Source organism: Triturus cristatus, chromosome 1_2, assembly GCF_964204655.1.
Source record: "Triturus cristatus chromosome 1_2, aTriCri1.1, whole genome shotgun sequence".
NCBI classification, from domain to species: Eukaryota; Metazoa; Chordata; class Amphibia; order Caudata; family Salamandridae; genus Triturus; species Triturus cristatus.
This window is the reverse complement of record NC_140580.1, coordinates 396,905,465-396,932,970: the sequence shown is the minus strand read 5'-3', so window position 1 is coordinate 396,932,970 and position 27,506 is coordinate 396,905,465. Positions and strand designations below refer to the sequence as shown.

At 45.3% G+C, this 27,506-nt stretch overlaps 1 protein-coding gene across 6 annotated transcripts in view; it reads right to left on the bottom strand.

The window, feature by feature from the left end:
- Positions 1-27,506, bottom strand: part of A1CF (APOBEC1 complementation factor) — a 176,470-nt gene that overhangs the window by 30,927 nt on the left and 118,037 nt on the right. For all 6 annotated transcript variants that reach the window (XM_085605377.1, XM_085605394.1, XM_085605415.1 and 3 more), the window contains 2 exons: positions 21,086-21,183; positions 18,862-19,144 (listed from right to left, as the gene is read on the bottom strand). In XM_085605377.1, coding sequence (XP_085461503.1) covers positions 18,862-19,144; positions 21,086-21,183 — 381 coding nt within the window. The remainder of the gene's footprint in view (positions 1-18,861; positions 19,145-21,085; positions 21,184-27,506) is intronic.

Here is a 27,506-nt window from a genome sequence, read left to right as displayed (position 1 = left end):
GAGTCCTTTAGAAATCCTTAACTGAGCAGAGAGGGGGTCAGCCCCCCGTCCCTGGAGAGCACTGGGGGCACGAAGCAGGAAGGTAGGCAACAGGCCAGCACACAGGATCCTTGCAGGCAAAGAGGCAGTTCTGCTAGCAGGTCAGCACAATAAAGCAATTTCCCAGTGGTGATTTTCCTGGCAGCACAGCAATCCTCTATTGCAGTATGCAAAGCCAGCAGCGTCTGGTTACAAGTCCCACGCAGTGTCTAAAATCATGCGGCCAAAGCCCATGTACGTAAACTCAAAATGTCTTTGATGTGAAGATAACTTCAAAACAAATCTTAGAAGTGCACAACACCCCTTTCAATCCCAGCCCTTGCTCCAGACACACTACACTACAGGTGGGTGGAGACAGCATTGTAGTGGACAGGTGACAACCCTTCCCACCACTCTAGCTCAGGAAGACCCATCAGTCGGGTGATGGACCATCAGGGTACGCATGGTACACCTCAGCTCCCTTAGTGTGACTGTCTAGAGTGAATGCACAAACTGGCCCCTGTCAGTCTAAACCAGTCAAAGAGTCACTAGCAAACAGAAATTCCCACATTCTAAAAGTGACATTTCTAAAATAGTAATGAAAAATCCAACTTCACCAATAAGCAGGATTTATCACCACTATCCAAACATACCAAACATGGCAACGCTACTCCTTTCAGATTAGAAATTACCACTAAAAAACATATCAGGGAATTCCAATGCAAACCTATGATGGGGGCAGGCCTCACAGCAGTTATAAACTAATAGGCTGTTTGTCACTACCAGGACATGCCACACAATAAAGACAAATGTCCTACCTTTTACCTACACAGCACCCTGCCCATAGGGCTAGCTAGGGCCTACCTTAGGGGTGACCTATATGTCGTAAAAGGGAAGTTACAGACTTGCCAAGTAATTTTAAATGCCAAGTCACAGTGGCGGCAGTAAACTGCGCAAGCAGGACCTACAGTGGCAGACCTGAGACAGGTTTGAAGGGCTAACTCTGTGGGTGGTGCAAGAGGCGCTGCAGGCCCACTATTAGCATTTAATTTACAGACCCTCATTTGATTTACAGGTCCTGGGTATTTGGAATACCACTGTATAGGGGACTTGCAGGTAAATTAAATATACCAAAAAAGTGTAGCCAATCATACCAAGTTTAAAGGAGAGACCACATGCACTTTAGCACTGAATAGCAGTGGTAAAGTACCAAAAGTCATAAAGCCAACAAAAACTGGTAAAATAAAATACAGGATTCTGAATTGCTGAGTGTAGTATGTTTTATGAACAGCAATATGGCCTGAACCGACCTCTCAGTTGTAGTCTGGAATACGATGGAAGGAATATTGACTGGTCACAATAATGTGACCAACAGATTGAAATGAAATGAAATGAAAGGATTTTTATAGAGCGCTTCTGCTGCCCACGGGCGTCCAGGCGCTAGTAGTGGGAAGAGACTCTGAGGAGGGACCAAGAGAGGACAAGAAGGATTAGAAACAGGAGATAGAAGGAAATTAGTTTCTGAATAAAAATGTTTTCAGTTCTTTGCGGAAGTGAAGAAGGATGGGGTTGGATCTAAGTGAGAGAGGAAGGGAGTTCCAGAGTCTGGCAGCGTTCAAAGAAAAGGACCTACCACCTGCTCTTGCTTTTTTAATTCTTGGAACTACGGCGAGAAATGCATTGGTGGAGCGAAGAGTTTTACCGGGACAGTAAGGGGAGAGAAGAGAATGGTTGATCTCCGGGCTCGCTCTGTGAAATGCTTGGTGCGATATGCATAGGGCTTTGAACTTTATTCTCTCTCTGACTGGGAGCCAGTGGAGAGATCTGATCCCTGCCTTGATTGATTGTCTGCGAGGGATCTGGAGAAGGGTGCGGGCATCACAGTTCTGTGCTCTTTGCAGTTTTTCCAGCACATACTCTGGTGCTCCTAAATATAGAGCATCGTTAAAATCCAATCTAGATTGTACAAGGCCCTGGATAACAACCTGCTTAGCTTCAAAAGGTAGTATTGGCAGGATTTTTTTCAACATTCGAATAATCCCGAAGCAGGTTGCAGCTGTTTTCGTTGCCTGAGTGTTTAGTGTAAGTTTGTTATCTAACCATACTCCTAGGCTTTTTATGTCTTCCTTCGGAGTTGGCATTGGTCCTAAACTTACAGGTCATAGCAGGTCATTGGTAGAAGGAGGAGAGGGGCTGAGAATCATTATCTCGGTTTTATCGCCGTTGAGTTTTAAGGATGAGTTCGTCATCCAACTTTTAACCTCCTCCATACATGCTGCCAGATTGGATTGAGAAAGCACGCTGCCTTTCTGTGTCAGGGAGACCACCAGCTGAGTGTCGTCCGCATATGATATGATCTTAATACCATATTTTTGGACGACCCCCGCCAGTGGTCTCATGTACACATTAAACAGCGTGGGACTCAATGAGGAGCCCTGGGGCACGCCGCAGTTTAGGTGTCGGCTTGTGGAGTAAGAATCGCCATCAAAGACCTGAAAAGTTCTATTGCTGAGAAATGAACTCAGCCAGTCAAGGGCGTTTCCTGAAATGCCAAGATCGGAGAGTCGGGATAACAAGGTTTTATGACAAACTGTGTCAAAAGCTGCGCTTAGATCGAGGAGGACCACTGCCACTGTCCCTCCTCGATCCATGATCCTCCTAGCTTCTTCCGTAACGGCTAACAGCGCTGTTTCTGTGCCGTGTCTAGGGCGAAACCCAGTTTGGGTGGCGTCCAGTAGAAGGTTCTCCTCTAGATAGTTGGTGACATGCCGGTTGACGAACTTCTTCAAAATTTTACTTGCCCACGGTAGCAGGGAGATTGGACGGTAATTATTAGGGTCTAATGGATTGAGATTCGTTTTTTTAACAATGCTTTTACCATTGCGTGTTTCCAGGCGGGAGGTACCATCCCTGATGAAATGGAGCTGTTGAGTAAATCCAAGAGGGTAGGGAGAATGATTGGATTGGCCATATTCATCATTTTAGGGGGTGCAGGATCAAGGAGAGAACCGGATTTTACCTGAAGAGCGAGAGATGTAAGCGATTCCAGATCTAATGATGGAAATTCATTCAGGTGAGCTAGCTTGGAGTGTTCGGTGGCATTTGTAGGATGTGATGTAACAGCTTCTGAGCTAGGGGTTATGAATGAAGAGTATATTATATTTATTTTTTGAAAGAAAAACTCAGCTAATTCATTGCAGCGGGAGGTAGAAGCATTAGTTGTGATTGTAGGTAAGGGAATTTTGGAAAGAGTTTTGACTACCTGATAAATTTCTTTAGGTTTAGATCTGGCTGTCATGATTTTCTCATTGTAATAGATAGATTGAGCAGAGATTATTTCTGTTTTATAAACTCTAATATTTTCTCTGTATCTTTCTTTATCAATGAGAGCGTATCCCAGGCGCCACTTTCTCTCCATTTTTCTACACTGTCCTTTCAATTCCCTGAGTTTGTCCGAGTACCAAGGGGCGGTTTCTCGGGCTCTTTTTAGCTTTGTTTTTCTTACGGGGAGGATGGAATCAATAGAGTCCTCTAACCATTTGTTAAAACTTATGCTATTTTGTTCAGGGTTTTCGGAGAGGGTAGGTTTGGCATTAGAGAGAAGGCTAAGCCATAACTCTGGCGAAAGTTTCGACCAATTCCTCATCTTCCGTGTAATGGGAGGGGGGGGCAGGGGAGCTTTACATGTAGACCAGTTAAGGTGGATTAAGTGATGATCCGTCCATGGTAGAGGAGTGACGGACCCAACTGTTAGGGTGGAGCAGTTGGTAAAGACTGGGTCAAGCAAGTGACCTTTGTCATGAGTAGGTGATTTTATCAATTGTCGTAATTGAATCGCGGCTAAACTGGAGACAAGCTCGTTGGCAATGCAGTCGGTGCTAACATCAAAATGGATATTAAAGTCGCCCAGCAGCGAAAAATTCGAAGAGGACATGGCTGTGTCTGCAGCGAACGAGGGTAAAGAGGAGGAAAAGTGATTCGGTGGGCCTGGCGGTCGGTATATAAGAGCCCCTGTTAAACTGTCGTTAGGAGTGAACTTAAGACAAAAAGACAAGCTTTCACACTCCGAGATTGAATCAGAAGTGCAGTAGCATTGAAAAATAGACTTATGGATAATGGCGAGGTGTTAGACCTGTCAGCCCTTTGGGTGGTCCCTCCTCATCATTATTTATTTTGTCCCACTTTTGCCTCAAACCCTGTTTGAATTTTTCCTTTTCGGGAACCACCAGACTTTTTCGTGTTGCTGCAGATTCAGGGAGCCATTTTAGCTACCCCTGAAACTTCTGTCTGAGGGCCTGGAGCACAAAATGGTGGCCACCTGTGACATCACCAGCATCCACTGGAACCTACCAGCACCTTCCAGAACATTTCAGAACCCTGTGACAGTTGGAGGCGGTTTAGAATGTTGGGAAGCTAAGACAGAGAGTTGGCAGTTGGAGCTGGCAGTTGGCACCTGACTGGTGAAGAGTGAGCAGCAGAAACCTGAAGGAGGAAGGAGTGAGGCAGCAGGGGTGGAAACTTGTGCCTGGAGTGGGGTCCATAAACCCACCCTTGATACTAGTCCCTACTGACTGAGCCCAGCCTGGAGCCCTGTGTGGGAAGAAGCAAGAAAAACCATCCTAAGGACCTGGACAGCAGGAACAGGCCTTAGAAACAGAGAACAGCAAGATCCTGACCTGGAAACTGGTTTCCCTGGAGTCCGACGTCGAGTAGCCTGAGACCGGGAGCCCGAGGTGGAGAAGCGGCGCCGACTGGAAAGCGGACGTCGTACCCGGAGCCGCCAGAGGTCGAGAGAGGGCGCCGTCAGAGGTCGTGAGGAATACCAGAGGTCGAGGAGGAAGTCACCCGAGGTTGAGTGAGCGGCGTCATCGGAGGAGTGAAGTCCGCCCTCCGGAGTCGTCGGAGACCGAGGTGAGGTGTACCGGAGGTCGGGAGTGAGGATCGCACTCCGGAGTCGCCGGAACCTGAGAGAATCGTGCCGGAGGTCGGGAGGGGAGGTCGCACTCCGGAGTCGCCGGAAACCTAAGGAGAGGAGCACCGGAGGTCGGGAGTGAGGATCGCACTCCGGAGCCGCCGGAAGTCGACATCGAGTCAAGGCCGGCCGACGTCATCGAATCCGAGGTCGCCATCGGACCGGAGCCGCCCGAAGTCGACATCGAGTAAAGACTGCCCGACGCCATCGAATCGGAGGTCGAGATCGAGTCGAGGCCGCCGACATCGAACCGGAGCCGCCTACCGGCGTCGTCAAGAACTGACATTGTGCCGAGGCCGCCGACATCGAACCGGAACCGCCTCACGGCGTCGACACGACTCCAGCGGCGTCGGAGCATCAGAAAAAGGGCAGTAAGTGGAATAGAGGGCGCCAAAGGCCCTGTGGAATCCTAAGAGACTACTCTAGGGGTTAGAGAGGTGCTGGAACCAGCTGGACTGTGCCAGGAGTGAGCTGGTACTAATCTAGAGAGGTTGTGTGGAGTGAGAGAGCCAGGTCTCTGGTATTCCCCCCTTGATCTACCTCAGTTTAGGCCTCAGCCTTGTCCAAGCCAGGGAGTAGACACCCTCAAGCCTTCCACATCCCCACAAGCTGTGCCTGGGCCAAATCAGCCCTTAGGAATTCAAAAGTGATCTGATTCTATGAGTGTCACTGTCAGCTTTTAAGTATTTATTAGGGGCACTGTATTTATTGTATTTAACCTATTTATTGCTTCACTGTATTTATTGGTCCACAGTATTTATTGATGCACAATATTTATTGGTTTACAGTATTTATTGCCTCAAAATATTTGATTGCCTGTATGTACTGCACTTATATTTATACCTTCCTTATTTAAGATCACCCCTATTTATTGAATCCTTAAGCCAGTATTTATTTGACCTGCACTATTTAAAAAGTTTGTATATTGTGATTGTTATTTATTTATCCAATCAGCAACTGAGAGAAAAAGAAGATAAAGAAAGATATTTTCATAATTTTTACGGTGTAGAGTCGTTTTTGGAACGGATGCACGCATGGTTATTGTTTGGGTATGTTGTATGCTTAGCACGGAGCCTGATTCCTGACCACTCGAGCCAAGCTACCACAGTGTGTCCGGAAGACCACCACCACCCCTTCTAGAGTGGGATTGTGGTTTTCCAACATAAATTGGTGTTCAGTGGTGGGATTGAGCTGTGCCTACGTATACTCAACAATAACTGTGGGTAGTCCATAGGCCTACACCGGGAGTTTTCTCAAAGCGGCCTTCCTAATTGTGGGTTTTTGTTTTTTCCAAATTTACTCTGGTGGTGGGAGGAGGTATTATTAAAGGTACCCCCCTGCATAGTTACTGCACAAAAACCTGTCCTCTAACCTGAGTGGGCAAGATGGAGTTTGTACTAGAAAATCTAGAAACGTACACTGTGGCCCAACTCAGGGAGTTTTGCCAGCGGGAGGGGGTGTACTGTCCCCCAGGAGCAAAGAAGGGTGCACTCCAAACCAGCTTAAGGGCTTGGGGGGAGGCACGCCGAGAAAGCAAGGCTGAGGAGGAAGACAGGGATGGAGAGCCTGACCCTGAGGGGGCTGAGATGTACCAACCTGAGGTGGGGAACCTGTCAGCAGGGCCCAGAACCATTTCTAGGAAGGGCAGCAGTGCCTCTAGCGGTGGCTTGTCTGAAGTGGAGCTAACAGACCGGAGGGAGAAAAGACAGCTCACATGGGACTTAGCAAGGCTGGAAAAGGAGAAGGAGGAGCAGAGGATGGCCCATGAATTGCGACTGAAAGAAATAGATCTTCAGATCTTGAGAATCGGGGCACAACCTGTTCCTAATGGTGGCAGCCAAACCCAAGGGATCACCAGGGAACCTAAACCATACCTGCCAAAGGACATAGTAGCTAGCTATGGAGTGGGCGACGACATCGCCAAGTGGCTAGCGGCCTATGAGGTCTCGTTGAGGGCCCATGGGGTTCCAGAGAAGTACTGGGGAGGGGGATTGTACAAGTACATGCCTCAAGCTGGTAGGGATGCTTTATTGGCCCTCGAGGAGGATGAGCAGACCCACTACCCCACCATGAAACTGGCGCTCATCAGAAAGTTTGGACTAACACCTGAAAAGTACAGACAGAAGTTCAGGGGTAGTCACAAACTGGGCACGCAGAATTGGGTGGACTTCCTGGACTATGCAAAGAAGGCACTGGAAGGTTGGATTCAGGGCAGTGAAGTGAGGAACTACGAGGGGTTGTTTGACCTGGTACTGAAGGAACACCTGCTCGAGAAATGTTTCCCTGAACTGCGGCAACACCTGGTGGATAGCAAGCTGACCAGTCCCCGGAAGCTTGCTGAGGAGGCGGACATTTGGGCTAGTACCCGGGTGTCCACAAGGGGGACTGGAGGGGATACTCAAAAGGCCGGACAGGGCGCCCCCCTGAAGAAAGAGGGAGGGGAAAAGAAAAAGGAGTTCTCCAAAGGCCCCCAAAATAACTTCCAAGGGAAGGGAACAGGATTCACCCCTAAGGCTAACCCGCCCAGAAACCCTAATCCTGGCCAGAGTCAGCAGCCAAGGGTTGTCCATTGCTATGAGTGCGGTGGCGTTGGACACTATAAAGGAGATCCGAAGTGCTTGAAACGACCACCCCCTCCCACTGGAGGAAAGACCCCCGGAGTAGCTAGTGTAGTGCTCGGGGAGGAGATGCCCTTAACTAAGGGAAGGGAGTGGGCGGGTGTCACTTTAGTGTCCCTGGGAGAACGGGAGATGGTTCCTAAGATCCAGGTGCCCGCAAATACCGCAAAGTATGGGCAATGGGTCACCATCAACGGCCAAAGAGGGGAGGCTCTGAGAGACACAGGAGCCAGTATGACTATGGTGCGTAGCCAACTGGTGTCTCCAGAGCAGGTAATTCCCGATGTACTCCACCCAGCCGCGATGGCTGACGGCAGAACAGGCCATTATCCCGTGGCCGAGGTTCCCTTTGAATGGGGGGGGGTTGCAGGTTCACTTCGAGTTGCCGTAAGCCCTGCCGTGCCAGTCGATTGTCTGCTGGGGAATGACATGGAGCACAACGCTTGGAAGGAGGTGGAATACCGGACTCACACCGAGATGCTGGGTACACCTGACTGGGCCTGTGTTAGCACAAGGTCCGCGACTACCCGAAGAGGGAGTTCATTTCGGCTGGAGCCTGGAACAAAGGCCCAGCCAGCTGCCAGTCAAGGGAAGAACCGAGGACAGGAGGAGCCTGCCTCGGCGTCCCCACCCCGTAGGACGGATAGGCCACCGGAGGTGGTGGACCAGGAGTCTGCGGTGGGGGACGTTACCAACCTGGAGGACCTACCCATCCCGGCCGAGTGGCACGTGGAGGGAGGCCCGTCCAGGGAGGAATTCTGCCAGGGCCAGAGGGAGTGCCCTACCCTTGAGGGGCTCAGGCGACAGGCCGAAGCCCAGGCAGCAGGGAACGTTGAAGGGAACTACAGTGTTTACTGGGAGGATGGCCTCCTCTACAGTGAACCCAAGGCACCCCTACATGGATCGTCACGAGCCTTGGTAGTTCCTCAACGTTATCGAGCCTTCCTTCTGGAGTTGGCTCACGAGATACCATTGGCAGGACACCTGGGGCAAGACAAGACCTTCGCCCGTCTTGTCCCACACTTTTATTGGCCTCAGATGAAAGTGTCGTCCGATACCTACTGCCGGACATGTGTGTCTTGCCAAGCCAGTGGGAAAACAGGGGTGAAGCTGAAAGCTCCCCTGGAACCACTTCCTGTCGTTAGCACCCCCTTTGAAAGGGTGGGCATCGACATTGTGGGTCCGTTAGATCCGCCGACTACAGCTGGTCACAGGTTTATCCTGGTTCTGGTGGATCATGCCACACGGTACCCAGAGGCAATACCTCTGAGGACCATAACAGCACCTGTTGTGGCTAGGGCCCTGATGGGAATCTTTACCCGAGTGGGTTTTCCCAAGGAAGTTGTGTCCGACAGGGGGACCAACTTCATGTCAGCGTACATGCGGGCCATGTGGAAGGAGTGTGGAGTGACATACCGGTTCACCACTCCTTACCACCCCCAGACAAATGGTCTGGTGGAGAGGTTTAACAAAACCTTGAAGGGCATGATCAGAAGTCTGCCTGAAAGCCTGCGGAGGAAATGGGACGTCCTCCTACCCTGTTTACTTTTTTCCTACAGGGAAGTGCCACAGAAGGGAGTGGGCTTCAGCCCCTTCGAGCTTCTGTATGGGCACCCTGTACGTGGACCTCTCAACCTGGTGAGAGACAGATGGGAAAGAACTCCCAGAAAGCTTCCCCAGGATGTGGTGAGCTACATGCTGGCCTTCCGGAGCCAAATGGCTAAGTTGTGGAAGCAAGCTTCTGACAACTTGGAAGCCAGCCAAGCAGTGATGAAGGCGTGGTATGACCACAATGCTCACCCGGTGGAGTTGGAGCCTGGCCAGAAGGTGTGGGTGATCGAACCGGGAGAGCTTAGTGCCCTCCAGGATCGCTGGTCAGGACCCTTTGAGGTGTTGGAGAAGAAGGGTAAGGCTACCTACTTGGTGGACCTGAAGACCCCTCGTCAGCCCCTGCGGGTGCTGCATGCCAACCGCCTCAAACCCCACCACGAGAGGCCCGAAGTCATCTTGATGATGGTGACTGACGGAGGAGAGGACGTGGAAAGCGAGCCTCTCCCTGATCTGTTTGCGTCTCAAGAGAAGGATGGGTCGGTGGAGGGAGTGATTCTCTCCCCATCTCTAACTCCTGAACAGCAGGAGGATTGTCGCCAGGTCCTGGGGCAGTACTCCTCGTTGTTCTCCCTTGTCCCGGGTAGGACTCACCTGTGCGTCCATGACGTGGACACAGGAGACAGCCCACCTGTGAAGTCCAAGATCTACCGGATGTCAGACAAGGTGAAGGCCAGCATTCACAGTGAAGTCACTAAGATGCTGGAGCTAGGAGTGATCGAACCTTCTAGCAGCCCCTGGTCTAGTCCGGTGGTGTTAGTACCAAAAGCTGCACCACCAGGTGCCCAACCAGAACTGAGGTTCTGTGTGGACTATCGGGGACTGAATTCAGTGACCAAAACTGATGCTCATCCGATCCCTAGGGCGGATGAATTGATTGACCGGCTGGGAGCTGCCCAATATCTAAGTACCTTTGACCTTACTTCTGGGTACTGGCAGATCTCTTTGACTGATGGAGCAAGGGAAAGGTCAGCCTTCTCCACGCCCAATGGCCACTACCAGTTCTGTGTGATGCCCTTTGGGCTCAAGAACGCACCTGCCACGTTTCAGCGCCTGGTAAACCAGATCCTCACCGGAATGGAGAGTTTCTCTGCTGCTTATCTGGATGACATAGCCGTCTTCAGTAACAGCTGGGAGGATCACTTGCGTCACCTGCAAGCTGTTCTCCAGGCCCTGAGACAAGCTGGATTGACGATCAAGGCCAGCAAGTGCCAGATCGGGCAGGGGTCAGTAGTGTACCTTGGACACTTGGTGGGTAGGGGAGCGGTGCAACCCCTCCAGGCGAAGATCGAGGCCATCATGGCCTGGGAACCCCCCAAGACACAGACTGAGGTCCGAGCATTTTTGGGCCTCACGGGATACTACCGCCGCTTCGTGAAGGGGTACGGTACCATCGTAGCCCCCCTCACGGAGCTCACGTCCAAGAAACAACCTCGACGGGTAGTCTGGACGGAGGCTTGTCAGCAAGCCTTTGAGAAATTGAAGAAAGCCATGTGCGAGGCCCCGGTCTTAAGGGCCCCAGACTTTTCCAAGGAGTTCATTGTCCAGACAGATGCATCAGAACATGGCATTGGGGCAGTGTTATCGCAACTCAACGAAGAGGGTCTGGATCAACCCGTGGTCTTCCTATCCCGGAGACTACTTCCCAGGGAACAGAAGTGGAGTGCAATAGAGCGTGAAGCCTTTGCAGTGGTATGGGCTCTGAAGAAGTTGCGGCCATACCTGTTTGGCTCGCACTTCCTAGTTCAGACCGACCACAGACCCCTTCGTTGGCTGATGCAAATGAAGGGGGAGAATCCCAAGTTGTTGAGGTGGTCTATTTCCCTACAGGGAATGGACTTTCAGGTGGAACTTCGGCCTGGAGTGGACCACGCCAATGCAGACGGTCTCTCAAGGTATTTCCGCCTTAGTGATGAGAACTCCCAAGGGGTTGGGTAGCTCTCCCCACTTTCAGCTGGGGGGGACGCGTGTTAGACCTGTCAGCCCTTTGGGTGGTCCCTCCTCATCATTATTTATTTTGTCCCACTTTTGCCTCAAACCCTGTTTGAATTTTTCCTTTTCGGGAACCACCAGACTTTTTCGTGTTGCTGCAGATTCAGGGAGCCATTTTAGCTACCCCTGAAACTTCTGTCTGAGGGCCTGGAGCACAAAATGGTGGCCACCTGTGACATCACCAGCATCCACTGGAACCTACCAGCACCTTCCAGAACATTCCAGAACCCTGTGACAGTTGGAGGCGGTTTAGAATGTTGGGAAGCTAAGACAGAGAGTTGGCAGTTGGAGCTGGCAGTTGGCACCTGACTGGTGAAGAGTGAGCAGCAGAAACCTGAAGGAGGAAGGAGTGAGGCAGCAGGGGTGGAAACTTGTGCCTGGAGTGGGGTCCATAAACCCACCCTTGATACTAGTCCCTACTGACTGAGCCCAGCCTGGAGCCCTGTGTGGGAAGAAGCAAGAAAAACCATCCTAAGGACCTGGACAGCAGGAACAGGCCTTAGAAACAGAGAACAGCAAGATCCTGACCTGGAAACTGGTTTTCCTGGAGTCCGACGTCGAGTAGCCTGAGACCGGGAGCCCGAGGTGGAGAAGCGGCGCCGACTGGAAAGCGGACGTCGTACCCGGAGCCGCCAGAGGTCGAGAGAGGGCGCCGTCAGAGGTCGTGAGGAATACCAGAGGTCGAGGAGGAAGTCACCCGAGGTTGAGTGAGCGGCGTCATCGGAGGAGTGAAGTCCACCCTCCGGAGTCGTCGGAGACCGAGGTGAGGTGTACCGGAGGTCGGGAGTGAGGATCGCACTCCGGAGTCGCCGGAACCTGAGAGAATCGTGCCGGAGGTCGGGAGGGGAGGTCGCACTCCGGAGTCGCCGGAAACCTAAGGAGAGGAGCACCGGAGGTCGGGAGTGAGGATCGCACTCCGGAGCCGCCGGAAGTCGACATCGAGTCAAGGCCGGCCGACGTCATCGAATCCGAGGTCGCCATCGGACCGGAGCCGCCCGAAGTCGACATCGAGTAAAGACTGCCCGACGCCATCGAATCGGAGGTCGAGATCGAGTCGAGGCCGCCGACATCGAACCGGAGCCGCCTACCGGCGTCGTCAAGAACTGACATTGTGCCGAGGCCGCCGACATCGAACCGGAACCGCCTCACGGCGTCGACACGACTCCAGCGGCGTCGGAGCATCAGAAAAAGGGCAGTAAGTGGAATAGAGGGCGCCAAAGGCCCTGTGGAATCCTAAGAGACTACTCTAGGGGTTAGAGAGGTGCTGGAACCAGCTGGACTGTGCCAGGAGTGAGCTGGTACTAATCTAGAGAGGTTGTGTGGAGTGAGAGAGCCAGGTCTCTGGTATTCCCCCCTTGATCTACCTCAGTTTAGGCCTCAGCCTTGTCCAAGCCAGGGAGTAGACACCCTCAAGCCTTCCACATCCCCACAAGCTGTGCCTGGGCCAAATCAGCCCTTAGGAATTCAAAAGTGATCTGATTCTATGAGTGTCACTGTCAGCTTTTAAGTATTTATTAGGGGCACTGTATTTATTGTATTTAACCTATTTATTGCTTCACTGTATTTATTGGTCCACAGTATTTATTGATGCACAATATTTATTGGTTTACAGTATTTATTGCCTCAAAATATTTGATTGCCTGTATGTACTGCACTTATATTTATACCTTCCTTATTTAAGATCACCCCTATTTATTGAATCCTTAAGCCAGTATTTATTTGACCTGCACTATTTAAAAAGTTTGTATATTGTGATTGTTATTTATTTATCCAATCAGCAACTGAGAGAAAAAGAAGATAAAGAAAGATATTTTCATAATTTTTACGGTGTAGAGTCGTTTTTGGAACGGATGCACGCATGGTTATTGTTTGGGTATGTTGTATGCTTAGCACGGAGCCTGATTCCTGACCACTCGAGCCAAGCTACCACAGTGTGTCCGGAAGACCACCACCACCCCTTCTAGAGTGGGATTGTGGTTTTCCAACACGAGGCCTCCTCCTTTCCCGCATGTACGATCCTGGCGTTTGATTTGGTAGCCCGATGGCAAGGTTTGAATTACGTCTGGGTCACAGTCTGGGGTTAACCAGGTCTCGGTTAGGAAGAGAGCATCCGGAGAGAGTTCGTCTAGAAGGAGCGAGATTTCTACTTTGTGTTTTGACATAGACCTGCAATTTAAAAGCAAAAGGGTAAAATTTTGCTGAGGCTGCCTACTTTGACCCGATTTCAAGTTGACATTACAATACTGGCAATAAGTGGGAAGCTTGAGGGGGTGATATCTGTGAAGGCAGCTGTCATTCATGGGGGGTTTCAATGTGAAGAGGGCGGCCGAGTCATATTGCGTCTTATGAGAGGGATCAGGGGGGGTGGCCCCTGTCCCCGGCCGGACGCGTACGGGCGCAGACGGGCTTGCCTTAGGCGCGCCTTCGGCGCGGCCGGGCCATGCACATGATTAAAAAGGGCAGAGAGGGGGCGTGGCCTGGCGCAATGGGCGTGTCCTGAGCCCAGGGAATCCCAAGCGATGGCGGCGCAACCCGCTTCTGGCTCCGCGGCGCGTGAAGGGAGAGGGAACACCACACAAGAAGGTAAAAACAGCACAAGTGTCACTATCATTAAAAATCAGCGAGCGCTCCCGGCTTTCCGCCTCAGGAGGTCAATTCCTACTAATACGCGCTGCAAGCAAGGGCGCGATTTAAGTGGTCGGAAGGGGGCGTGGCCTGGCGCAATGGGCGTGTCCTGAGCCCAGGGAATCCCAAGCGATGGCGGCGCAACAGACTGGTGCACAGAAGTTATGGATTTACTAGTCGTAACTCCACATCTACACATCTTGAAGTTAGCTATATCATGAAGGTAGATGGATGTAGAGTTAGATATAGGAAATCGCTGGATATTTTTCTTAACAAACGTATGTGTCACTTTTGGTTCTTGATATTCTAGTCAAAATATCGTGATCATCCAAGATTCCTTCTGTGATATTACAGATCCACGCAATCCTACCATTTTTAACCAGGTTAAACTGGAGTTAGTAGACAAGCTTCCATTTTTATCTGTATACCTTAAGATTGCCAGTCTACAATTGGAGTCTATGCTTTGCCGATATCTAGCCACTGGGGAAACATCACTGTGGGGCTGCCTTTGTCATATTCAAAGCCCTTAAACACAAGTAGTCATTTGATGTATTTATTGCTTGTAAGATTACCTTAATAATATTTGTATATGATAATGATTTACACTGGTAATGAAACAATTTCCTAATTTAACTACATCACATACCCATTCTCCTCTTTATAGGCAGACCCTCCTTATGGTATATTAAAGAATCAATAATTTCTCACATGCCAAGAAGCATATCCACACCTCATGGTATAAATATTGGTGATATTTGGATACACAACTAGATTTGTTGGGTTGACAGTTAAATTATCATATTGTACATAAAATAGATTGTATCACGTATATCAATTTCCAATATTTTCTCTGAATGTCACGTTTATTTTTCATATTGTTGCTTTGAATATTGAACCTTTTCAGTTCAATACAATTATCCTTCGAAAGGAACATAGTAATAAATATAGGATGTGTTTGTGACCTTCATGCACAGAGTTCAAACTGATATTTGTGATTCACATGTCCAAGTAGGGAAACTATAATCAATTGTGAACTGGAAGTAGCACTTCTTTTTGTGTGGTGTGCCATTCAGAAGCGGATATTGTTCCGATGAGGGGGAAAGCTGAGTCAGTGAGATGCAGCTGCAGTGTTCCCAGTGCACTAAGATCTGTTCAGGTGAGGCTTACATGTCCATCATATTAATGCAAAGATCACTCATGATTTTACTCACCATTATGCTTGAAATCTGAATTACAGTTCATGAAAGTGATCCTTTATAACATCACATATTGAAACTGATTATAAAAAGTAGATTCTTTGATATAAATGAAAGATACAGCAGACAGAAAAATATTTATATATGTAAATTCATTGTTACATTCTTTTAGATAAAGCCTTTGTCCTGTTAAAACTGGTTCCTTTCTCAAAAGTTTTTCTGACTTGATTCGTTTATCGGAGAATGACCACACAGCATTCTCCTTCTTGAGTGACGTATTAATAGTGGAACATATACTGGGAAACCACTTTAAATCTCTTACAATGCAAAAGCTGCAATTTTAACAACAGGCAGACTTTGTACATAATGACTGTAAATAATGGTTTGTTGATAACAGAATGACAAATTGTGCTAGTTCATTTGCAGAACTGACAGCGTTAAGTACAGATAGCTTTATTGCCATCATCATTATATCTTATAAATCCCTGAGTCCCTCATTATGAGTAGGCCTGAGTATGATCAATTTTCCCTTCTCTACACTCCCACAGAATTACTGATACTAGAATCCTGGTAATTCTAGAGTGTGTGTGTGTACGTGTGTGCGTGCGTGTGTGAGTGTGTGGGGGGGGGTTATTAATAGTTATTCAATTATTTTGAGGAATAATGTGCTGGAATCAGAGTTTTCATCTGCTTCTAGGAGGCATAATCTCTAGGATAAATACCCAGGTCAGGGGGTATTCCAGCAAAACCTGGAATTCCGTGCCGGGTAAATCGTTAGATAGATAGATATTAACCCCTTCGACGCGCATGACGGAAAGGTTCCGTCATGCACGTCGGTTGCGCTGTGCGTATGACAGAACCGTTCCATCATGGCCCCGCCCGCGCACGGAATCTTCAGCGTGGCGCGGAAATCCGCGCCGCGCTGAAGAGGTTAAAGAGAAGAGGTAGTAACTAAGATAGCTGACTAAGATGTGAAAAAGAGCCAAAGCCATTGGTTCAGATCTGACATGTTATGCTAACAACAGGAAAAATGAGCGGGTGCTATGGAGGCGGACAGATTACAGTCTTGATATGAGCTGTCACTGAGGTCCAAACTGTCCAGACAGAAGGACTTACAATGATAAACAAATATTCTTCATGGACATCCTTGGATAACCTTTGGTAACTTTGCCTTACCAGCAAGACAAACTGTCAGAGAAATGTGTGTATGGCACTAGATCAAGGAACTCCAAATCAGAATGTCTCCCTTCGTCACAGACCCAAGAAGCTAGCAAACCATCACAAGCCATCTTTCCTAGAAAAAATCAATTCAAATGTGTACCTTCTCTTAGCTTATCAACTTTACCACCAACAGCCCACTGCTATGTCAAAAGTAACAGACATTCTAAACCACAGAAACAGCGGATGATGCACTCATATAACTGACAGCCGTTACGCATGTTTCCTAGGTTGCCTCGATATTGCAGCAGTGTTTGACTCAACTGATCACTGGAACATCATCAAGCTTCAAATAACCACATGGACTTCAGTGAAAGAGTATTTTAGTTCTTGACTAAGTCTCTTCTTCCCTACAAAATTGCTCTTGAATAATCATCATCCCTGGATAAATACATCTCAAGTCCATGTTATTCAAATTATATATAATGTCTATGAAATTCCTGATCGGCATCTGACCATCACACTTCATCAATGCTCTGAATACATAGCGGTAACCTAAAGGAAATGAATAACAAAATATCCGACTTCCAAATATGTCCAACAGAGATGGGAAGCAGGGGAGCTTCACCACACCACATGAAATCAAGCTCCAAAAACAACTGCTAATATGATCTAGATTGGAATGTGACAGAGTGTTGGATTGGATCTGCCTTGTCCACACACCAAAGATTTAATGTCTCACTGATATGTTTCCCACTGTGTGTGTGGTGACCACTACAGCTCTGAGTGTTCTTTGCCCTTTTCCCGTAAACCCCTGAATGCAGACAAGCCCAGTGCATTGATTTTGAGTCAGTGGTGCTGGAGGTAGGGATGTGCTGGGTGCTGCAACACCCCCAGATATTCTTATTGGAGTTCAGATGGAAAATTCACAAAGAGGCCCTGGAGCATTTACTGCGCACTGAAGTACAAACCGCAACTTGACAAAGTGCTGCTAATAATGATATTAGTCTCTCTTATAATGAGAAGTGTTTCTGTTCCTTTCTCTGACTGCAAAGTTTGTGTATTTTTTAATTTAATAAAAAACACTCTTGCGGAGGAAATACCAGAAGTTTTCAAGACTTTTTCCAACACTTATGCAACCAAAGACGCTTGCTTTACAAAGTAGAGAACAGATATCTCAAATTGTATACCAGCATCATGGAACAGTGTCATGGCAAGGGTGCCTAATAGAAGCGAAGAAAATGGACCTGTTTGCCATATTTTGATAATAAAAAACTGAAATAATTGTATTGCCGGGGCCCCTCACTCCCATAGCCAATGGTGCCACAGCAGGTGCAGCACTATTTAGGCCTATACCCATGGCATGTAAATACAATAGAGGATGTTGATGGCCAGTAAACCCTCTCTGAAAATTGTTCCAGCACCACTGTCTTAAGTGAACATTGAACTGAACAGTAGTGTTTCTAAGCCATAAAACTCGTACCTGGGAGCACTTAAGAAACTGAAGAAACACCAGAAGTGATATTTGTAACGCTTTCTAACTAATCTCCCTGCAATGCCATTTTCTACAGGTTCTTTCAGAAAAGAGGATTTTTTAACTTTTGTGAATGAATAACTTTAAAGTTGATCATAAAATCAGTCTATAAACTCTGCTTTCACCATTTCTGATTTATGTGTGCATAGCCAAAATATGATGACATATCTAATATGAACTATAGATGCAAAAGGCAAATACGTGTTAAATCTTTGTTAACACTGTTGATTAAATGTGTAGACTACACACTAGAATTTTCTGTAGCGCTTTGCATTTATCCGTATATCTTGACACAAATTTTCTTATAGACTAATTTAATTTTTGGGAATGGATGCAAATTGACCCATATTAAGGGGTGTGTTTTAAAACACCATGGTAGCTATGAAATATTTAGGGCCTTTGTGTACTTCTACTGCATTTTCCCCCAGAAATCTGTTATAACCCACAGGAGAGAATTGTTACTGACCCTCACGAGAAGTTAATTTTAATAATTGCCCTGGTAGACCCTGTGATTGGTCATACGTCAGTGACTGCAACAAAGCCCTTCGATGGCAACCCCCAAATTTACACATGCATGAGCACAAAGCATCATGTCTGATCTCTGAAACATGCTACAATATATTTCTAAATTCCAAGGACTGCCTGATAATTTTCTTTTTGTCATTTTTAGGTTTGATCATGTGCACAGAAATTGCATTTAACCTAATGTTATTGTTACTGGAGTAAATTAGAATTGTCCTTTTCTAAAAGTGCTTTGGTTAAATAACCGGTGAACGTGTGAGTAAAGAACAGGGGCGACTAGTACCGTATTCAGTATGTGCTAACACAGGGTCACACTCTTTTGAACACTACAGCATTGTAATGATGAAATTATCAATATTCTCGTGTAATCTGACATCTTGCTTGCTTATTAATTGATAAGTCTTGGTTTTGTGTTTTATAGTCATTACAAAACAATGAACCACTGCACTTGGAACCAGTTTCAACACGAGAAAGCAGCTGCTTTGAAGAATTAAGTCAAATAATGTAATTATTAAATTATCATTAAAAATGTTCATCCAATCATGAAATTCATTTGAATGTTTTTAGCCCATTGGTATTCTGAGAGCTATTTGCTATCTGGTCATTGGTTGGAATTACCTCTGATTGATGGGGGCCTAATTAGCCCTCTGCTGCTGATTTGTCCCTTTGCGGCAGGGAAGTGAAGGCCGGGGATGGCAGCAGCAGCAGCATAAGCCGGCGGTGCATAAAAAACTGGAGCGCCAAGATAGGCTGTCGCTGGGTCATAAACATGTCCGATTGTGTAGGCATATTCTCCTTGTACTGCAGGGCCACGCCCACCAGTGCCTCTGGTGTACCGCACATAATTATCCTTATCCACAGGTTTGGCTAATGTCACTTCAATGGGCGAGCCGTCAATCAACTTTAAAGCAAGTGAAAGCACAAGAGAAAATAACAGATGTATATTATTGCAAAAATGTAATTCGTGCATAAACGTGATTGACATTTGTACTTCTTTATTCCATGATTGTAAATCAGTTTATCTCTGGGTTAAATGGACGTTTCGTAATACAATTAAACTCAGGCAAATACATATCACGAAAATCAATTTCCAGCACAGTTCACGATAGGAGCAGAAGGGGGCAGCAGAGGAGAAATGGAGTCAGTTTTGGGGCAGGGCTAGAGATGCCTAGATGGCGGGAGGACATTGATTCCCAGCCCGAAAAAAAGCCAAAAGAACTAGATGTAATAGGCTAAATAATGCATGCATAGTTAACAAATTAGAGTGAGACATTCTAAAGGGAGCAGACAGTTATAAAGTAGTCCCGTATACATTCAAAGCAAGCATTAGAGTGGAGGCGGAAGGATATCACCAAGGAGCCAATAGCAGTTGGTGAGAGATAAATACTCCACTGTTTAAGCTAAGATGCTATTGAAAAAGTTTTCATCTCATGGCTCACGCCAGTCAAAGAAAGCTGATGATTGAAAGTGGCAGACCCAAACCCCAAACTGTATATTGTTAGCAATAGGCCTAATGAAAGCTGCACTGTAAAAATACAGACTAAATAAATAGCATAAATGAAGCTGAGCAAGAGGCCACAGCACACCCATTGAAATTCAGTATTTTAACACTCTAGCTTTTGGGCTGAAGATATTCAGTCCTGATTTTTTACATGCACCCACAATTTGATCTGTTCATGTCACACTTCAGGTTTGACGATCCAATATTTTTAGATTGCCCTCTGATTTCGGTAAAAAATGTCATGCAAGTATAAACCGTTAAAATATGTTTGCGGATTAATCAAAACTGAGCAGTCATAGTGAATGACACACCACAATGATAGGAAGTGCAGGGACTTAAACTTTCCAGAGTTGGGTTCCCCTCCCCTAGTTTACTCTTGTCTTTTTTACTGCTTGAAAGTTGTGGTTGTAGTGATATGGTGATTTTGTAGTGGCTGAGCTCCTCAAGGAGATGTTCTAAGAGTGGAGTTTGGATTCTGGAAGGATTAAAAGACTGACCAACACTTTGTGTATGCTTGCGTGTGTCACTTGCCTTTACTGAGCAATTTCAAACCCGTTCCAATGTGTTATTGGTTCCTGAGGGTATGTGTAGGAAAGACTGTAATCCGAAGTTAAAGGGCAGGCATATTGCACCATTTGTATATTAAAATTATTATAAAATTTACTTTGATGTGGGATTGGCGACGGTGAAGGTCTTCATTTTCTGGATGGGGTGTGATCTCCCAGATGTTTGAAAAAAGAATTCTACGATTCCAATAATGCTACAGGGTATGCTGCTTGACCATGCTGGTTTGCCATTTTTTGATGGGGCATAATGACACCACTCAGTAGCATTCTAAGCTCATCAGTGGCATGTCCTTACACCCTTGACCAACCAGTAGGTAGTTCAGTCAGCGGTGCCCATGATAATGAAAATGCGTAAACATTTTAGTGAGCAATTGATATCATCCAATATATTTTTATGATTTGTCATAGAATAAAGCTTGTAATTTACCATTTGTTAATTTTTTGTCACCCAAGCTCATTGTGCTTGTGCACAAGTTAAACATAAGTTCAAGATTGCCATGGCTTTTCCTGATAATATTTGTGTATATGTTTTGGAAATGAATGTTAAGGACACTGCCGACGATCCAATGGCAGTCCTGTCTTCATTTGTATGGTATGATACCAATGTATCGAGAAAATGGTATAATAACATTTACACTGATGTTGCATCAAATTTCTTTGGCTCATATTTATTTGACTTTGACAGCTAGGATTCAATGAGAATATCTCGAAATAAAAAGGGATGGCAGATATACAAGGATACAGCTCAAAATAAACCATTCCAATTTCACAGTACCTTCCCGTTTATAAGATTCATAGCTTCTACAGCATCGTCTCGGTTATTAAAATGGACAAAAGCATAATCTCTGATTTTCTTTATTCGTTCAACAGTGCCTGTGAATAACAAATGCAGGATACAATGTGATCATGAGCTTCTGAAATGGAAACTTTGAAATATGATCCACATATCAAATGTTTAGGAAATAATTTTCAATAGTATTACATGTTTTCACCATTGCATGTGCTATTCTCTATGTCCTTGGAGATATTTAGTTTTCCAAAATGCTTCTACCCTTGTTATGGATGCATTGACCCCACTACAGAGTTGGGAACAGAATTGATGTTTATACAGTAATAAAGTCTTAAAGCTCGCCACAGCAAGCTGTACCAACCTATAAAGCATTGCAGTTAGAATAATCTAATAAAAACACACCTGTTGGATACGGGTAGTGAAGAACACTCCTACACCTTGATCACTTGAGGTGTTGACAACAGGCTGACACCAGTATGTACATCCTGGTGCTACCCAATTGGTTTCACTGGAGATCCTAAGAATAGAACATTCTAACACTGCATAGTAGCCAATGTCCAAGGGTAAAGCGGGTAAGACCCTCTCCTTGAGTCATAAGTTTGAGCTAAAGATGAGGGCCTTGCTGATGCAAATTTGATTCCATAACTAAATGCATTAATAATGTGAAAAGCTCACATTTAAGTAAAACATATGTTAAAAAGGCAAAACATTTAGGAGGTAATCATATTTAAATGATATAGGCCCACAAATAAATAAAGTGTGCTGATTTCAGCTAGCCTAACTGTTGGGCCGCGTTAATTGAAAAATAATGTATTAACACTGAAAGACCTGTTTTTCACATTGAATAGTTATTTGTACACAATGTTTCCTTTTTTCTAATGCTGTACTTTTCCAGCAGCCTTCAGTGAGCCAGCGAATAGGCATTTGTTATGTATTAGACAACTGATCGTAAGATTCTCACTGAGAGAAGAGGAGTTTACCAGAAGAATGATTCATGGGAAGACTATCCGTACCGCAAGACATCAACAATGTAACTTTTCAAGGTGTAATGTCTGAAAGCCTATTGTGCCAGCCTGAGAAAATGGGGAGTTTACTCATTCTCAGGAGTATGCTGAGATTGCAAAGAAGGATGAGGAAGACGAAAGGAAATAAAATTGCAACATAGAATTTGTGTGTTTATATTAGTGCATGTTCCTAGAGTATTGAGTGGATTCCTTTCCCGACTCTCTAACTATAGACTCGTCTTAGAATTTCTGATGCCTTTCTTCATGTCAGGCTACCTTACTTATATTTTACTGAATTGTCTGGTGCAATTTTAGGGCTGAGAAAACTTCCCAGCTTATAATGCAAAAGCTTCATGTTTGGGCACTGATTCTATCATCTGTACTCTTTATGGGTTTTGATCTGCAACTTTTTCTCCCATTAGCCCAGCCTATTTGGAATAGGGAATTTCCTTTATGGAACATGCTTGCTTTAGTATTTCTATATTGACTGTGATTCTAATAAATATATTGTTTTATTTTATAATCAAATATCAATTGATGGATTATATTAATTTATAATAATGACTTCTAAAGATTAACAACTAATGAAAAAAAGATGAAAGACTAAAAAGATTTGAAGAATAACACCCTTTAACTCAGACTAATTCTCTTTACTGGCTAAACTGAAAGTCTTTAGTGGTTTATTATTATGTAGATGATTGCTCCTCGTTTCTCTTTGTCGACCAACAAAGGTCCATACGACCAGTGGCAGGGTTATTTAACGATTATACCCAAAGATTGAGATATAGAACACTCAACTCCTTCAGCCTAAAGCAGGGAAGAGAGCCACAATGTGGCTTTATGGCCAGAGCTGTCGACATTGTAACTGAGTAACCAGATTTGAGTACTGTGAGTTGGCTATGATTCAGGGCAAATCAATTAATCTCCTGTGCCTGAAAAAAAATCTGACATTAACCAATATAGCTGGTGCAAAACAAAACTGTGAAGCCATTGACAAAAGGGCTATAAAACAATTAGAAGATGCCACCCACTTAGGGGTGATTAAACAGAGAGAAACAAAAGACAAACATTATAATGTTGGAAAGAAGTTAAGTATTTGTCTTTTGGTCTTCTGATGCTCTGTTGACTGGAGTGCAAGATTCTAATGGTCTAAAGAAGAATATACTGCTAATGAGAATTTAAACCACTTACAATTATGAGTTTGAAACTATGTGATAAACACATAGATGAAGACACCATGTATGTGCCACAGTATAATGCCACTTTACAATTATACTTGGTTACCTACCATGAGTCTTGAAAGATGTAATTGAAAATGCTTTAATAAATGTTGTATCGTAAACAAATATGATTATCAAATTAAAGATACAGAAAACTGATAGCAGACTGGGGTGAGTAAATGCAGCAACTAAGGACAGGAAACTAGACAAAGGACATGAAAATGTAATTTCCTTGAAATGGAAGCATTCATAAAAGGATTCTTGAAGTAACAACTAGTGATTCTGGTAATCGGAACTACCTGCAGAGATTTCGCTGCCTCCCGCTTTACTTACTACATAATCTGGATGAACAGAGAGCTTCTTTCCTATATACTTAAAAGGAGAACAATACTACAAGAATATCATTGGAGAAGAAACCTCTCACTGAAAATTATTGAAGATTTTTCAGTTTTCAGCTCAGCATAACATGCTGTTCTGTTCAATACACAATGACCAGAAAACATCATATTGAGTACGTTTTTGAAGACATTTTACTATTTACAAGATAATATCCCGGAAGTAAGCCTTGGGCACCCGTTTTAATGTTGGCTATCTTAGATTGAATTACCTATTAATTCTGCATCTATGCAGCTTAAACTTCATCTTGAAAAAGGCCTAATCGGCAACAAATTACCTGGCTGAGACATGAGAGGCACACTAAAATGGCACTATAAAAAGTAAACAATAGATAGAAGACTATTTGGATCAAGAAAGGCATATCCATTATAATAGTTCATAGTTTATCTTGTGTTTAAATGTTTTTAAATAGTGTGTAACTATTTGGTACTTGTACTGTGTGTGCCACCAGAAAATATTTTTCCAGGAAACTATCACTTCATTTTTTACCCACAAGAATATGATACTTGCATTACATACACTACAAAATGTTATATGGACACATTTGTGAGAGATGGGTACATTCATGTTTGGTACACAAGACCAGAGTAATTTTAGCTCATATGCACTCTACCATAATCTAATTAAATGACACATAATGTCAACTAAGAAAGGGTCCCAGAAAAAGTGACTCACATTTTAACAGGAGCGAATTGGGAATGGCAACTTTGCTTGGATTAATCAAGATGTTGCTAAAATTTTCAGCAGCGAGGAAGGCATAGAATGCAAAGATGTGAATGCTTTAAATGTTTGCAGACAGAACCAGCAACCATATCTTGAAAATTACAGATGGTCTTATTTTTATTTACAAAGAAGCATTCCACCATACAGAAGTAAGCACTAAGGGGCCTATTACGATGGCGGGTGGACTTTGTCCGCCCGCCACCGTATCGGGAAACGGGACCGCCGGCCATGGTAGCGGGGGTCCTGCTAGTGGCATTAGGATGCGCCCTGGCGGGCGCATCCTGCATTTTAATCATTGCGGCGGGCGGTCGCCGCAATGTGTAAAATGCATGTTGTGCATTTGAATGCACAACGTGGCAGGCACCGCGCGGTGCCTGCCACCTTGTGCATGCAAATGTAGGGGGGTCCACAGGTAACCCCATGTGCAACCCCCACCCCCGAGCACCCTGGCGGCCCGCAGCGGGCCCCCAAAGCCCAAACCTCACGCCTTTCCATGGCAGAGTCTCCGCCATGGAAAGGCCATTTTCTGCCACGATGATAATATGGATGGTGGTGCCTGCAAGCCACCGCCACCATATTCCTGGGCTTTTCCGCCAGGTAGGCAATCAGGCGGATTGCCTACTGACGGAAAACTGGCGGACGGTCTTCCCGTCCGCCGGGGTCCCCCCGCCATCCCAATGTGGCGGGGGCAAAAGTAATGCGGGTGGGAGATTTTGGCGGGCGGATCGCCACCACCATACGGGTGGTGGCGATCCGCCTGCTATAATAATGGCCCCCTAAGTCTTTACCTATTCAAGACATGATAGCAGCGAGGAAGGCATTGAAAGCAAAGATGTGTATGCTTTAAACGCTTGCAGACAGGACAAGCAACCAATACTTGAAAATTACAGATGGTCTTATTTTATTTACAAAGAAGCATTTCACCATACAGAAATAAGCACTAAATCTTTACTAATTCAGGACATATTCATATGATGACATAAAATGCTGTGGGGCATATTTACAAAAGAAGTAACGAAGTGCTGCGTTAGCCTTGTTGGCTTAATGTTGTGCTCTGCCACTTTTGATAAGCAGGGCTATACCGTATTTATAATAATACAGTGCAGTCCTGCTTTACTCCAGAGCTGGCGCTAAATTTAGCAGTTTAACACCAATTGAGGCACCCTTGCACCGTAGTGCAAGGGTGCCAGCGTTGAGAGGGAGGATTATTTATGTGTAGGAAGGGACACCTTGCTGCACATATACAATCAATGGCGTTTTGCTGTTTCTATTTGTGCAGCACAAATAAAGCAACAAAAAAATTATAAAACATTTCTCCTCATTTTGCCAGGGTAAGACCAGGTTTACCCTGGTCTTAATTTTGGTACTGCCCTATATTTATGCCACCCTTGTAACTATGGGGCAGCGTCAAAATCAATAGGTGTTGTGGTGGAACGCCTACCACAACATCCATTGCCTGCCCCTTTCACGCTTTCTCTCTCTCTCTCCCTCTCTCTCTCTATCTCTCTCTCTCTCTTTCTCTCTCTCTCTCTCTCTCTCTCTCTCTCTATCTATATATATATATATATATATATATATATATATATATATATATATATATAAACTCACTTTTCATTGTGAAAATTGGGCATATATTATTAAATTTACTAGAAACAGCTCCTTCTGTTGGCTTGCATGGTTTAGTAAAGTTACATGGCTTTGTGATTACACAGCTCCAAAATAAAATGGGGACAAAAGGCCTGATAACTCCAACATCCTATAAAATCTGGCACAAGGGTATTTGTCTGGTGCAATAGTTATTGCATATTCTCTGTCCAATTAAATCTATCAACAAGATTTTTGCATATGTAGATTTCCACCTATGCATGGGCAGAGATATTTGACCAGATGGAATTCACCAATTTCGAGTGGAAATGCTTGGCAAGTACTAGGATTCACAAGTTGCCCCCCCTTCATGAGTTAGTATAAACTCTTACGACAAAAATGTATGACTGCTAAGCTACTACAACTAACATTATAACTCGTTTTTATATGCATCCATACAAGTTAAGATCTTTCTAATGGAGACTGAAAAAAGCATAGGGCTACAGAATTCACCTGACCTTAATAACATAGATCTGACAAACATATAAATTCATCTCACACCCTGGACTTTACTCTTTTCCCCTTCAACTGTGCAACTTTACTACCTGAATGAGACCCACAGACCATCTAAAGCTGTGAGAATTCAGCCAACCAACCCCACTCGCAAGGAAGAGGAACTTTGCTGAGGAGCAGACACACCTTGTATTTGCCTCTGTTGTAGAGCACTGCAGAGAACCACATGGTCTGCCCTGTACACCCTCAGTTGAGCAGAGAAGAAGGCCTTGTGGCAGGAGGTGACAGACTCTGTCGATGCATTTGCGTAAAAGTATGATTTAAAGAAGACATGGAGGAAGATATTGGAGGTGGATAAAGGAGAAGTTTTCCAGGATATAGGTCACAAAGGCTCTTTATGGAGGTGGACACAATGCCTTCTCTCCCTCACCTCCATTGAAGAAAGGATCCTCTCTACCGTGCACCCTGTGCAACTATATGGCCTGCCTGTCCCTGGAAATCCTGATATCAGGCCAGGTAAGAAACTAAAGCCCTCTATCATACCAGGAACTTTCTCACTCGCACACACAGTTTGACCCCCTCTTTATATTTCATAATGATTGGTGTTATTGTAACACACTCCTTTTTTTAATACAATCTCCATCTCAAGTGCATTGGCAGCAATAGGAGCAAAAATACCATTACTGTGGCCTGGCAGCAATCAGGGCACACATGTACACATATCCCAACCACAAAACCTGGTATGCCATTCTGATATTTATGATGCTATAAATTTATAACACTATAAAGAGAAATACATTGGATCTGATGATACATCATCAAAGAATACATTCAGTTGCCGGCCAATGGATACGTTATCTAGGTTCTGCTCACAAAGAACACTGCAGGCTTAAGAGATGATTTTAGCTCTGACATAGAGGACACGTCTTGAAGGAATAGTTGTAAGTTGTTATACCAGGCAGTCAC